This window comes from Anolis carolinensis, unplaced genomic scaffold, assembly GCF_035594765.1.
Source record: "Anolis carolinensis isolate JA03-04 unplaced genomic scaffold, rAnoCar3.1.pri scaffold_7, whole genome shotgun sequence".
Classification (NCBI taxonomy): domain Eukaryota; kingdom Metazoa; phylum Chordata; class Lepidosauria; order Squamata; family Dactyloidae; genus Anolis; species Anolis carolinensis.
Window position 1 is genome coordinate 38,896,601 of NW_026943818.1, and position 15,454 is coordinate 38,912,054.

Genomic DNA, 15,454 nt, shown 5'->3' on the forward strand with positions numbered 1-15,454 from the left:
ATATAGAGAGGGAGGGAGAGAGGATATATGTGTGTATATATGGATCATATTATAGAGGATCAAATGATTTATACATATACACATAGGATCATATTATATAGAGAGGATCACATAATATATTTTATATATATTAGATATAAATATATACAGGATTATACTATATAGAGAGAGGATATGCATGTATATATTATGTATAGATTATACATAGGATCATGCTATATATACATGCATAGAGGATATATATGTCTGCATATATAAATCATATAATATATAGAGATGATCATATGATTTACATATATACATACACATAGGATTATATATATATATATATATATATGATCATATGATATAGATATAGAATCATAACATATAAATATAATCTCTCCTTCCCTCCCTCTCCCTCTCTCTATATATCCAAAATATAGAGACCTATTGAATATACAAACATATATATGTATAGATTGAAGAAATCTGGAATAGAGGGAGGGTCCCGTGGGAAATAAATGTCCTTGAAGGGATATTATTTCATCCAATATCAAACGTGATCGTGATCCTATTTATCCAAAGGAAAAAAAACTTAGATGGAAATTGGGAAATGGGTTTGAATTACTGTATATACTCGGGTATAAGCCTAGTTTTTCAGCCCCTTTTTAGGACTGAAAAAAAACCTCCTCGGCTTATACTTGGGTGAGGGTCCTGGTGGGCTTATATTCAGGTCGGCTTATACTCAAGTATATATGGTATATTTATTATTTTTCTCTATTATTATTGGTATTGCTACATTTATTATTTTAATCTATTATTATTGCTAGTTGTGCATTTATTTTACTCTATTTTTATTATTAATACATTTATTATTTTACTCTATTATTACATTTATTATTTTACTGCATTTATTATTATTATTACATTATTACAGTAGAGTCTCACTTATCCAACACTTGCTTATCCAACGTTCTGGATTATCCAACGCATTTTTGTAGTCAATGTTTTCAATACATCATGATATTTTGGTGCTAAATTCGTAAATACAGTAATTACTACATAGCATTACTGCGTATTGAACTACTTTTTCTGTCAAATTTGTTGTCTAACATGATGTTTTGGTGCTTAATTTGTACAATCATAACCTAATTTGATGTTTAATAGGCTTTTCCTTAATCTCTCCTTATTATCCAACATATTCACTTATCCAACGTTCTGCCGGCCCGTTTACGTTGGATAAGTGAGACTCTACTGTATTTCAATCTATTATTATTAAAAGGATACATGAGCACATTTACATTGAAGAAGATGAAAATAATGATTTAATCAGAGTTGAAGAGTCATATCTTAAATTACAGTTTGATGTAAAGATTCAAAACCATTTGAACTACTGATGCCTCAATTAATGTAATTTTATTGGTATCTTGGCTTATACTGGAGTCAATGTTTTCCCAGTTTTTTTGTGGTAAAAAGAAGAATGGACTTCACGATAGACTTATCTACAATATAAAACGGTTTAAGCGAAAAGAGACAACGGGAAAATACCAATACGTAATCAACAAAAAAGAAAACTCCGAGGTCAAGATGGGAAGTCAATCATTTTTTTTTCTTTTTCTTTTCTTTCTTTCTTCCCCCCCCCCCCCCCCCGTTTTCTCTTTTCACCTATTTTCAGAACCCTTTCACCTCCCTCACTTTCCTATCAATATATTGTTCCACCACTTTCAATGTATTATGTTTCTTTAAAAAATAAAAAATAATAAACAAAAATTAGGTTAGATTAGGTGCCTCGGCTTATATTCGGATCGGCTTATACTCAAGTATATATGGTAATACTTTTTTACATATCCATCAATCAAAACAGGGTTAAAGTGTGGATACTGTGGGAAATAAATGTCGCCTGAAGAATACGACCCGAATTTTTTTGGGATAATATTTTTTTTAATAAGCAATATTCCCCCCCCCCTCCCTAGTACACAACAATTGAATTGTCATTTTGACCTGTACGAAAGAGGCGGGCCTTGTCGGAAATGATTGGCGGTCAGCTGACCAATGGGAACCTTCAGCCAAATGGCATCAATTTTGTCCAGTTTCTGGCATTCAGTGGGTGAGGGACTTCCGTCCTTTCAGCATCCGCCGGAGAATCACCTCGATCCCGCTGGCAGTGCGGATCCGCTTGATCCAGCCGTGCTTGTGTTTGCGCTTGATGTTGGAAGGCTGGTATTCGTTGCCCCGGGCCTTGGTGCGGATTTGCTGGCAGCTCCATGGGGTCTCAAGGGCGCTCCCAATCTCCCATGACGGGCCCAGAAGCGCGCCAATCCCACGCCGGTACACGACGGACGCTTGTTGTATCAGAACGAGCGATCTGTCAACAGGAAAAAACAGGGAGTGATATTACAGGCACTCCTCAAGCTGCCAATGAAAGTCAGAGAAGATACCTTCAACACTACAGCCTTACCGCCAATGTTAAAGGCCTTTGAAACATGGGCAACAACAAAGTTAAACTGCCGAAAGAAGGATGTATGGCAGGACAATAAGAATATAATAATCTATATATATAATAAATAATAATAATAAAAAAACTTTATTTATATCCCGCCACCATCTCCCCACGGGGACTCGGGGCGGCTTACATGGGGCAGTGGCCCAAACAACATAATTTATTTTATTTATTTATTTGCGACATTTATATACCGCCCTTCTCACCCCGAAGGGGACTCAGGGTGGTTTACAAGTATATATACATACAGTGTTATGGTTGAGCCTCATGGCTCTGCTACTGGGAGACGTGGGCGTAAGACTCCTCGAGAGTCAGATACTCTCGAGGAGCGAGAAAGAAAGCGGCTGCGAGATATCTTTGCAGAACCATCTGACGAGGATTATTTTGAAGGGTTTACTGAGAGAATGGAGGAAGAGATGGTTAGCTCGGAAGAGGATGATATGGAATGGACTCGTGTAAGGGAGGATTTGGGTGCCACTGGCAATGATAGAATGGAAGGCGATTGGGGACCTTCAGGATTAGATCCATGGGCAAGCTGGAGGGATGGGACGGGATCCACAGCTGGGGATGCTGTGGGGCGTAGTCAGAGGTGTTCCAGTTCTGATGAGGAAAGTGATGAGGAAACGCCCGGGCTAAGGAGGGCAGCTGATAGTGATGAGGACTTGTAACTGGCATAAAATGGGGTTTGGGAGCAATAGCAAATTGCATTGGGCAAGGTAATCTGGACGAACGCTTGGGATCTGTGTGGGAAGTTTTCCTGAAGACGGGTGTGTTTCGTTTGCTGACTACGTAAGTTATCTCGGACATTGGGCTCAGACGGCGGGAGGAATTGTGTGGGGTTTTGTTGTGCAACCTCTGCTTAATCTTAATAGCTTTGACCTTCCGTCGTCTTCTTGACGGACGCCATCTGCTTGTACTGGACATACGGACTGCTTGACTACGGCTTCGGATACTCCTACCTGTATTGGACCTGGTGAACTACAAACGTCGGCATCTACCTTACGACCTTCGGAACGGATTGGGACCTCGCTGACTGCTTAAGCCCTCGTCTGCTGAGTTTGTATCGGGAATCTGCCTGCTGTGTGGAGGAGTAACCTTTAAAGTTACTCAGAACATAGTTTTGGCAGCAGAGAAGCATCTGCTGCCAATTAGTTGCATTCCTTTGAACTCTTTGTTCACCAGCTTCTGTTTTGTTTATTCCCAGGATGAAGCAAGCTGTTTTGATTTTACCCGGATTAAACTCCGGTTTAATCCGGTTTATCTTTTGAACGTTTTTCTTGCCTCTTTTTACTTTTAAGGCCAGTGTTTGCCTAGCCCTTGTCTTTTACGGGCATTTCGAGTGCTGTAACTCCAATAAACTCTGTTATCTTTTATCTTGTGGCGTTCTGTCCTTGACATACAATATATATACACACACACACACACACACACACAACTATATCGCAATATTATTAGTAATATTGCATGTAATCTATATATATAAAAGAGTGATGGCATCAGGGCAGCGGACAAAACAACAAAACTAAAGGCCCCCCAACCTTGAAATTTGACAACACAACCCATCATTCACGGCTCTAGATTGATACAACAAAAAGAAAAGAAAAATAAAGTCCTAATTACAGGGAGAGGAATAATTGTTTTTATCCAATTGCTGCCAGTTAGAAGGCTAAGCTTCGCCCACTTGGTCTCCTAGCAAACCTCCTCAGCCCAGGGGACAGGCACAGTTAGGCCTCACTTTGGCCTCTTCCACAGATTATCAGATTTTAACTGGATTATATGGCAGTGTAGACTCAAGGCCCTTCCACACAGCTATATAACCCATTTAGAATCTTATATTATCTGGATTATCTTGACTCCACATTGCCATATAATCCACTTCAGTGTGCATACTAAACATAAAGACAACCATACAACAGACATTCAATACCACCACTACCTCAACAATTTCTCACCAACACCACCAGACAAAGCCACAGCAACGCGTGGCCAGGCACAGCTAGTATAAATATACAATTATAATAGTGAATTATAATTATTATTACATTGTATTACATCATAATATTATTATCAATATTACATGTATATACATCATAAGAACAAAATATAAGCAAAACAATACAATCACAATATATAAAGATAAAACAATAATACAATATATCAATATAAACAACAATACAAGATAAAAATTTCATTTAAAACACATAAATGGTAAGACTGTAATAAAAATAGGATTAATTATTAAAAACCCACTGGGGCTGATATAAAAATGTAATGTACATTTGTAGGACCGACTTAACAACAAAACCACTGGACCAAATGGCACCAAATTTGGCCACAATGCACCAACACACCCAAGGTATGACCTCCACTCAAAATAACCTAAACAAATAAACAGGAATGAATAGCCTTGCAGCTTCAAAGCCTGGCTGAATCTGGGTTGTGGTATGTTTTCCGGGCTGCATGGCCATGTTCCAGAAGTATTCTCTCTTGACGTTTCGCCCACATCTATGGCAGCCATCCTCAGGGGTTGTGAGGGTAAGAATAGAACTCTGGGTAGGTCTTGTTTGATGGTGTCAGGCAATCATAAATATGGTGGAAAAGCAGTATCAATAAAAACATTAAAACCTATAGGACAAGGGACTGTGATAAAGTGCAGTAGCTGATAGTAAAGTATACACACACACACACACACACACACACACACATTATATATAAAAACACACATGAGGGTTGAATGAAAAGTAATGCCTCCACCTTCGTAACTCCTCAACAGATGGCCGTACTGGTATGAGGCAGGTACTGGCTTCTTCAGTAGACTCTCCTCTACATTTCCCTTTGGCGGGAAGCCTTAATATTGAACGGTTGTGTTGTTAAAGTGCAATTATGGCATTTGCATTACTTTCAAACACTTTGACTTCCACAAACCACTGCGACGCCCACCTGTGAGTGAACTGGACCAAACTTGGCAAACAGAACCCCTGTGACCCCCTTTATCTCCTGGTGCAGATTGCGAGAGGATGGACCAAGGATGATGGGATTTACAGTACCTTCACACACTTCCTCTGGCTGCCGATTATATTCCGGGCCCAATTTAAGGTGCAGGTTATTACCTATAAAGCTCTAAACGGTTCAGGACCTGCCTATCTTCGTGACCGCGTCGTCCCCTATCATAGAATAGTAGAGTTGGAAGAGACCACATGGGCCATCTAGTCCAACCCCCTGCTAAGAAGCAGGAAATCGCATTCAAAGCACCCCCGACAGATGGCCATCCAGCCTCTGCTTAAAAGCCTCCAAGGAAGGAGCCTCCACCACGGCCCCGGGGAGAGAGTTCCACTGGTGAACAGCCCTTCTCACAGTGAGGAAGTTCTTCCTGATGTTCAGGTGGAATCTCCTTCCTTTCCTGTAGTTTGAAGCCATTGTTCCCTTGCGTCCTAGTCTGCAGGGCAGCAGAAAACAAGCTCCCTCCCTCCTCCCTAGGACTTCCCTTCACGTATTTGTACATGGCTCTCATCATGTCTCCTCTCAGCCTTCTCTTCTGCAGGCTAAACATGCCCAGCTCTTTAAGCCGCTCCTCATAGGGCTTGTTCTCCAGACCTTTGATCATTTTGGTCGCCCTCCTCTGGACGCTTTCCAGCTTGTCAACATCTCCCTTCAACTGTGGTGCCCAGAATTGGACGCAGTGTGATTCCAGGTGTGGTCTGACCAAGGCAGAATAGAGGGGAGCATGACTTCCCTGGATCTAGACGCTATTCCCCTATTGATGCAGGACAGAATCCCATTGGCTTTTTTAGCTGCCGCATCACATTCCTGGCTCATGTTCATCTTCCTCCCCACGAGGACTCCAAGGTCTTTTTCGCACACACTGCTGTCAAACCAGGCCTCGTCCCCCATTCTGTATCTTTGATTTCCATTTTTTCTGCCGAAGTGAAGTATCTTGCATTTGTCCCTGTTGAACTTCATTTTGTGAGTTTCGGCCAATCATCTCTCTAGTCTGTCAAGATCGTTTTGAATTCTGCTCCTGTCTTCTGGAGTGTTGGCTCTCCCTCCCAGTTTGGTGTCGTCTGCAAACTTGATGATCGTGCCTTCTCACCCTTCGTCTAAGTCGTTAATAAAGATCCTGAACAGAACCGGGCCCAGGACGGAGCCCTGCTTGTGGCACTCCACTTGTCACTTCTTTCCATGATGAAGACGACGCATTGGTGAGAATCACCCTTTGGGTTCGTTCGCTTAGCCAATTACAGATCCACCTCACCGTAGTTTTGTCTAGCCCACATTTTACTAGTTTGTTTGCCAGAAGGTCGTGGGGGACTTTGTCGAAGGCCTTACTGAACCCACCCGATCGCTGAGCTCCTCCGGGGAGGCCCTCCTCTCACTTCCGCCCTCCTCACAACTGCGTTTGGTGGGGACGAGAGAGAGGGCCTTCTCGGCCGTGGCCCCCATCCCGACTCTGGAACTCCCTCCCCAGGGAGATTAGGTTGGCTCCCTCTCTATCTTCCTTCAGGAAACAACTGAAGACCTGGATGTTTCAGCAGGCTTTTGGAGATACAGTCATTAATTAATCAGCCCCAGAGGGTTTTTAATAATCTATCCTGTATTTATTACGGTCTTGCCTTTTATGTGTTTTTAATGTAAATTTTTATCCTGTATTGTTGTTTTAATTGATATATTGCATTACTGTTTTATATTGTATTATGTTGCTTATATTTTGTGCTTGTGTTGTTTGGGCCTCTGCCCCATGTAAGCTGCCCCGAGTCCCCAAGGGAAGATGGTGGTGGGGTATAAATAAAGTTTTATTTATTATTTATTTATTCCTCAGACAACTGCGACCCACACTAATGACTGATCAAGACCAAACTTGGCACACATACCCCCCATCACCCACTTTACGTCCTGCTGCAGTTTGAGGGACAACGGACCAAGGATGATGGGATTTACAGTACCTTCACTCACTTCCTAAGACCACTGAAACCCACACCAATGACTGATAAAAACCAAACTTGGCGCACATGCCCCCTATGACCAACTATACATCCTGGTGTGGTTTGGGAGGGGGTGATGGGACTTGCAGTACCTTCACTCATTTCCTGAGACGACTATGACCCCCCCACCAATGACTGATCAAGACCAAACATGGCAGATAGGACCCCATGAACTACTTATACATCCTGGCACTCTTCGGAGAGGAATGGACCATGGATGATGGGACTTGCATATGGGAGTTGTAGTTCACCTGCACCCACTGAACCCAACTGACATTGGATATACACTACACTTGGAATACAGGCAAACAATGCCTTCTCAAATGACCCGGGCACTGCTGGGTCCCCAAGCGAGTAATGTATAAATATACAGAAGAGCCTCACTTATCCAACGTTCTGGATTATCCAACACATTTTTGTAGTCAATATTTTCAATACATCATGATATTTTGGTGCTAAATTTGTAAATAAAGTAATTACTACATGGCATTACTGTGTATTGAACTACTTTTTCTGTCAAATTTGTTGTATAACATGATGTTTTGGTGCTTAATTTGTAAAATCATAACCTAATTTGATGTTTAATAGGCGTTTCCTTAATCCCTCCTTATTATTCAACATATTTGCTTATCCAACGTTCTGCCGGCCCATTTATGTTGGATAAGTATATATATACAGTAGAGTCTCACTTATCCAAGACTCGTTTATCCAAGCTTCTGGATTATCCAAAGCATTTTTGTAGTCAATATTTTCAATACATCGTGATATTTTGGTGCTAAATTTGTAAATACAGTAATTACTACATGGCATTACTGTGTATTGAACTACTTTTTTCTGTCAAATTTGTTGTATAACATGATGTTTTGGTGCTTAATTTATAAAATCACTAGCTGTGCCTGGCCACGCATTGCTATGGCAAAGTATGGTGGTATGGGAAATAAACTATTGAGGAATTGGTGGTAGTTAAGGTAAAGGGTAAAGGTTTTCCCCTGACATTAAGTCCATTATAAGTGGGTTACATAGCTGTGTGGAAGGGCCTTGAGTCTACACTGCCATATAATCCAGTTAAAATCAGATAATCTGTATTTTATAGGCAGTGTGGAAGCGGCCTAAGTGAGGCCTAACTCTGCCTGTCCCCTGGGCTGAGTGGGTTGCTAGGGGACCAAGTGGGCGGAGCTTAGCCTTCTAACTGGCAGGAATTGGATAAAAACAAGTATTCCTCTCCCTCTAATTAGGACTTTCTTTTTCTTTTCTTTTTGTTGTATGAACGTAGAGGCATGGATGAGGGGTTGTGCTGGCAAGTGTAGTGTTTCTGGGATGTGTAGTTCTGTTGTTTTGTCCTAGGCTGAAATTTCATTACCCTTTTATATACAGTAGAGTCTCACTTATCCAAGCTTCGCTTATCCAAGCTTCTGGATTATCCAAGCCATTTTTGTAGTCAATGTTTTCAATATATCATGATATTTTGGTGCTAAATTCGTAAATACAGTAATTACAACATAACATTACTGCGTATTGAACTACTTTTTCTGTCAAATTTGTTGTATAACATGATGTTTTGGTGCTTCATTTGTAAAATCATAACCTAATTTGATGTTGAATAGGCTTTTCCTTAATCCCGCCTTATTATCCAACATATTCTCTTATTCAACATTCTGCCGGCCCGTTTATGTCGGATAAGTGAGACTCTACTGTATATAGATAACCTAATTTGATGTTGAATAGGCTTTTCCTTAATCCCGCCTTATTATCCAACATATTCTCTTATCCAACATTCTGCCGGCCCGTTTATGTCGGATAAGTGAGACTCTACTGTATATAGATAACCTAATTTGATGTTGAATAGGCTTTTCCTTAATCCCGCCTTATTATCCAACATATTCTCTTATCCAACATTCTGCCGGCCCGTTTATGTCGGATAAGGGAGACTTTACTGTATATAGATAACCTAATTTGATGTTGAATAGGCTTTTCCTTAATCCCGCCTTATTATCCAACATATTCTCTTATTCAACATTCTGCCGGCCCGTTTATGTCGGATAAGTGAGACTCTACTGTATATAGATAACCTAATTTGATGTTGAATAGGCTTTTCCTTAATCCCGCTTTATTATCCAACATATTCTCTTATCCAACATTCTGCCGGCCCGTTTATGTCGGATAAGTGAGACTCTACTGTATATAGATAACCTAATTTGATGTTGAATAGGCTTTTCCTTAATCCCGCCTTATTATCCAACATATTCTCTTATCCAACATTCTGCCGGCCCGTTTATGTCGGATAAGGGAGACTCTACTGTATATAGATAACCTAATTTGATGTTGAATAGGCTTTTCCTTAATCCCGCCTTATTATCCAACATATTCTCTTATCCAACATTCTGCCGGCCCGTTTATGTCGGATAAGTGAGACTCTACTGTATATAGATAACCTAATTTGATGTTGAATAGGCTTTTCCTTAATCCCGCCTTATTATCCAACATATTCTCTTATCCAACATTCTGCCGGCCCGTTTATGTCGGATAAGGGAGACTCTACTGTATATAGATAACCTAATTTGATGTTGAATAGGCTTTTCCTTAATCCCGCTTTATTATCCAACATATTCTCTTATCCAACATTCTGCCGGCCCGTTTATGTCGGATAAGGGAGACTCTACTGTATATAGATAACCTAATTTGATGTTGAATAGGCTTTTCCTTAATCCCGCTTTATTATCCAACATATTCTCTTATTCAACATTCTGCTGGCCCGTTTATGTCGGATAAGTGAGACTCTACTGTATATAGATAACCTAATTTGATGTTGAATAGGCTTTTCCTTAATCCCGCTTTATTATCCAACATATTCTCTTATCCAACATTCTGCCGGCCCGTTTATGTCGGATAAGTGAGACTCTACTGTATTTATAAATAAGACTGACTAAACTTACCTGCCGCCAGCCAAGGCCGCCATGTTGGTTTTCTTTCCGCCCTCACTGATTGGCCGCCGGGGAACCAATGGGGAGGTACGGAAGGACGCACTTCCGGACGGAACAATCCAAGGGGAGATGGGTTTGGCGGCGCGTACGACGTCAGGGCGCTGTGCGTCAGAGGGGGCGTGGCATCTCTTGCCTCCCAGATGAGGACGGGGGGCGTGGCCCAGCGCGGTGGTTGCCAAGATGGCGGCGCTGGCGGAGGAGCGGGCCTACGCGCTGTCCTGCGGGCGGCTCGGGCGCGGCGTCCGCCTCTCCGTCTTCCACGTCAAGCTCACCGAGTCGGCCCTCAGGGCCTTCGAGGCCTACCAGGGCGGAGAGAGAGCCGGGAAGGTGAGCACAGGGGAGGGACTGGGCCTGTGCTGTGGTAAATAAGGGCCTCAGAGCAGGGAAATTGGGCCTGTATTGTGAGAAATAAAGGCCTCATAGTAGGAGGGAATTCTGGTTCTGTATTATAAATAAGGACTTCATAGCAAGAGAGTGACTAGGCCTTTATTGTGAGAAATCAAGGCCTCATAGCAGGGAGATTGGGCCTGTATTGAGGTAAATAAAGGTCTCATAATAGGAAGGATTTTGGGACTATATTGTGATCAATAAGGGCCTCATAACAGAAGGGATTCTGGGCCTGTATTGTGATCAATAAGGACCTCATAGCAAGAGAGAGACTAGGCCTGTATTGTGATAAATCAGGGCCTCATAGCAGGGAGATTGGGCCTGTATTGAGGTAAATAAAGGTCTCATAATAGGAAGGATTCTGGGCCTGTATTGTGATCAATTAGGACCTCATAGCAAGAGAGAGACTAGGCCTGTATTGTGATAAATCAGGGCCTCATAGCAGGGAGATTGGGCCTGTATTGAGGTAAATAAAGGTCTCATAATAGGAAGGATTCTGGGCCTGTATTGTGATCAATTAGGACCTCATAGCAAGAGAGAGACTAGGCCTGTATTGTGATAAATCAGGGCCTCATAGCAGGGAGATTGGGCCTGTATTGAGGTAAATAAAGGTCTCATAATAGGAAGGATTCTGGGCCTGTATTGTGATCAATTAGGACCTCATAGCAAGAGAGAGACTAGGCCTGTATTGTGATAAATCAGGGCCTCATAGCAGGGAGATTGGGCCTGTATTGAGATAAATAAAGGTCTCATAATAGGAAGGATTCTGGGCCTGTATTGTGATCAATTAGGACCTCATAGCAAGAGAGAGACTAGGCCTGTATTGTGATAAATCAGGGCCTCATAGCAGGGAGATTGGGCCTGTATTGAGGTAAATAAAGGTCTCATAATAGGAAGGATTCTGGGACTGTATTGTGATCAATAAGGACCTCATAGCAAGAGAGAGACTAGGCCTGTATTGTGATAAATCAGGGCCTCATAGCAGGGAGATTGGGCCTGTATTGAGGTAAATAAAGGTCTCATAATAGGAAGGATTCTGGGCCTGTATTGTGATCAATTAGGACCTCATAGCAAGAGAGAGACTAGGCCTGTATTGTGATAAATCAGGGCCTCATAGCAGGGAGATTGGGCCTGTATTGAGATAAATAAAGGTCTCATAATAGGAAGGATTCTGGGCCTGTATTGTGATCAATTAGGACCTCATAGCAAGAGAGAGACTAGGCCTGTATTGTGATGAATAAGGGCCTCATAGCAGGGAGATTGGGCCTGTATTGAGGTAAATAAAGGTCTCATAATAGGAAGGATTCTGGGCCTGTATTGTGATCAATAAGGACCTCATAGCAAGAGAGGGACTAGGCCTGTATTGTGATGAATAAGGGCCTCATAACAGGAGGGATTCTGGGCCTGTATTGTGATAAATATGGGCTTCATAGCAAGAGAGAGACAAGGCCTGTATTGTGATGAATAAGGGCCTCATAACAGGAGAGAGACTGGACCTATATTGTGATCAATAAGGGCCCCATAACAGGAGAGAGACTGGGCCTGTATTGTGATAAATAAAGACCTCATAACAGGAAGGATTCTGGTTCTGTATTGTGATAAATAAGGGCTTCATAACAAGAGAGAGTCTGGGCCTGTATTGTGGTAAATAAAGGCCTCAAACAGGAGAGAGACTGGGCCTGCATTGTGATAAATAGGGGCCTCATAGCAGGGAGATTGGGCCTGTATTTTGATAAATAAGGGCCTCACAACAGGAGAGAGACTGGCCCTGTATTGTGATCAACAAGGGCTTCATACCAAGAGAGAAACTGGGCCTGTATTGTGATAAATAAGGGCCTCATAGCAGGAAAGATTCTGGTTCTGTATTGTAAATAAGGGCCTCATAGCAGTGAGATTGGACCTGTATTGTGAGAAATAAAGGCCTCAAAGTAGGAGAGACTAGGCCTGTATTGTGATCAATAAGGGCCCCATAACAGGAAAGATACTGGGCCTGTATTGTGAGAAATAAGGGCCTCAAACAGGAGAGAGACTGGGACTGTATTGTGAGAAATAAGGGCTTCATAGCAAGAGAGAGACTGGGCCTGTATTGTGAGAAATAAGGACCCCATAACAGGAGGGATTCTGGTTCTGTATTGTGATCAATAAGGGCCTCATAGCAGTGAGATTGGACCTGTATTGTGAGAAGTAAAGGCCTCAAAGTAGGAGAGACTGGGCCTGTATTGTGATCAATAAGGGCCCCATAACAGGAAAGATACTGGGCCTGTATTGTGATCAATAAGGGCCTCATAACAAGAGAGAGACTCGGCCTGTATTGTGATCAATAAAGGCCTCATAACAGGAAATATTCTGGGCCTGTATTGTGATAAATAAGGACCTCATAACAGGAGGGATTCTGGGCCTGTATTATAAATAAGGACCTCATAGCGAGAGAGAGACTGGGCCTGTATTGTGATAAATAAGGGCCTCATAGCAGGAAGATTGGGCCTGTATTGAGATAAATAAAGGTCCCATAATAGGAAGGATTCTGGGACTGTATTGTGATGAATAAAGGCCTCATAACAGGAGAGAGTCTGGGCCTGTATTGTTAATAAGGGCCTCATAGCAGTGAGATTGGACCTGTATTGTGAGAAATAAAGGCCTCAAAGTAGGAGAGACTGGGCCTGTATTGTGATCAATAAGGGCCTCATAACAAGAGAGAGACTGGGCCTGTATTGTGATCAATAAAGGCCTCATAGCAGTGAGATTGGACCTGTATTGTGAGAAATAAAGGCCTCATAACAGGAGGGATTCTGGGCCTGTATTGTGATCAATAAGGGCCTCATAACAGGAGGGATTCTGGTTCTGTATTATAAATAAGGGCCTCATAGCAGTGAGATTGGACCTGTATTGTGAGAAATAAAGACCTCATAGTAGGAGAGACTGGATTATAAATAAGGGCCTCACAGCAGGAGAGATTCTGGTTCTGTATTGTAAATAAGGGCCTTATAGCAGTGAGATTGGACCTGTATTGTAAGAAATAAGGGCCTCATAGTAGGAGAGACGGCCTATATTGTGATAAATAAGGGCCTTATAACAGGAGAGAGACACCCAGATGTTTTACCCTCCTGCGAGAGGCTTCTCTCGTGTCCCCCCCTGGGGAGCTGGAGCTGACAGACTGGAGCTCACCCTGCTCTCCGGATTCAAAGCACCAACCTTTCGGTCAGCAGTCCTGCCAGCACAAGGGTGTAACTCATAACGCCACAGGGGCTCCGATATGGGAGTGGGAAGAGGGGATGATGTATGGTGCAAAATCTACTCTTGTAATAATACTAGTACTAATAAATATACTTGTAACTCTGGGACAAAATTGGGATTTTATTGTTGTTGGAGCAAGTTTAGCACCATAGGTGTTATCCCCTAACATTAAGTCCAGTCGTGTCTGACCCTGGAGGTCGTTGCTCATCTCCATTTCTAAGCCGAAGAGCCTGCATTGTCCATACATGTTTCTAAGGTCGTGTGGCCATAGGTATGACTGCATGGAGCGCCATTACCTTCCCGCCAGAGCGGTACCTATTTATCTACTCACATTTGCATGTTTTCAAACTGCTAGGTTGGCAGAAGTTGGGGCTAACATCCGGCGCTCACACTGCTCCCCCAATTCGAACCTGCAATTTAATACACTGCACCATCAGGGGCTCCACTAGCGCCATACAACCGTAATAATAATAATAATAATAATAATAATAATAATAATAATAATTGTTTTTAACCTGCTCTCTCCTACCAAAGAGACTCTTATACTAATACTAATAAATATTCAGTGTTCCCTCGCTTATCACTGGGGTCCCGCAGAAGTAGGGACACTATATTTATTTTAATATTTATACATTTTTTAAGTAGTTATACACTATTTTAAGACTTTATCAACCAATTGTGTGTTGATAAATCGCCTCCTTCTTTTCCTGTTGCTGCTTGGGCTCTTTTTCTCTCCCTTCAGCTTCTTCTTCCTCCCTTCCTTAGATGGAAATTGTAATTTTTTTATGATTTATAATAGTCTTTTAGAGTTTATTGAAAAGCTGCGAAAAGCGAATCTGCAAAAAGTGAACCGCGAAGTAGTGAGGGAACATTGTGCATGGTCTTATAACTCTGGGAGAAAATTGGGATTTTGTTGTTGTTGGGTCAAGTTTAATACCATAATAATAATAATAATAATAATAATAATAATAATAATAATAATAATAATAGTTTGTTTTTAACCTGCTGCCTCTCCCCGAAGGGACTCTTTCCCATTCTTATACTAATAAATATACATGCCCTTGCAACCCTGGGAGAAAATTGGGATTTTGTTGTTGTGGCAAGTTTAGCACCATACAACCGTAATTAATAATAATAATAATAATAATAATAATAATAATAATAATAATAATAGTTTGTAGAGGGGACTCTTTCCCACTCTTATACTAATACTAATAAATATACATGCCCTTGCAACCCTGGGAGAAAATTGGGGGTTTTTTTGTTGGTGGAGCAAGTTTATCGCCAAACAGTAATAATAGTAACAATAATAATAATAGTTTGCTTTTAACTCACCTTCTCTCCTTGGAAGGAACTCTTTCCCACTCTCATGGACTAATAAGTAACACATG

The 15,454-nt window shown here is 41.7% G+C and overlaps 2 protein-coding genes across 2 annotated transcripts in view; one reads left to right on the forward strand and one right to left on the reverse strand.

Annotated features, from left to right (window-relative positions):
- Positions 1-1,379: 1,379 nt before the first annotated feature.
- On the reverse strand, positions 1,380-10,468 carry mrpl34 (mitochondrial ribosomal protein L34). Its single transcript, XM_062959165.1, has 2 exons — positions 10,395-10,468; positions 1,380-2,347 (listed from the first exon to the last, which is right to left on the reverse strand). The coding sequence occupies exons 1-2, from the start codon at positions 10,415-10,417 to the stop codon at positions 2,083-2,085; spliced, it is 288 nt and encodes a 95-aa protein (XP_062815235.1). The 5' UTR covers positions 10,418-10,468; the 3' UTR covers positions 1,380-2,082.
- Positions 10,469-10,565: 97 nt separating this feature from the next.
- The window catches only part of ell (elongation factor for RNA polymerase II), a 72,368-nt gene continuing 67,479 nt past the window's right edge, over positions 10,566-15,454 (forward strand). Inside the window, exon 1 of the mRNA XM_062959164.1 lies at positions 10,566-10,769. Coding sequence (XP_062815234.1) covers positions 10,623-10,769 — 147 coding nt within the window. The 5' untranslated portion in view covers positions 10,566-10,622. The remainder of the gene's footprint in view (positions 10,770-15,454) is intronic.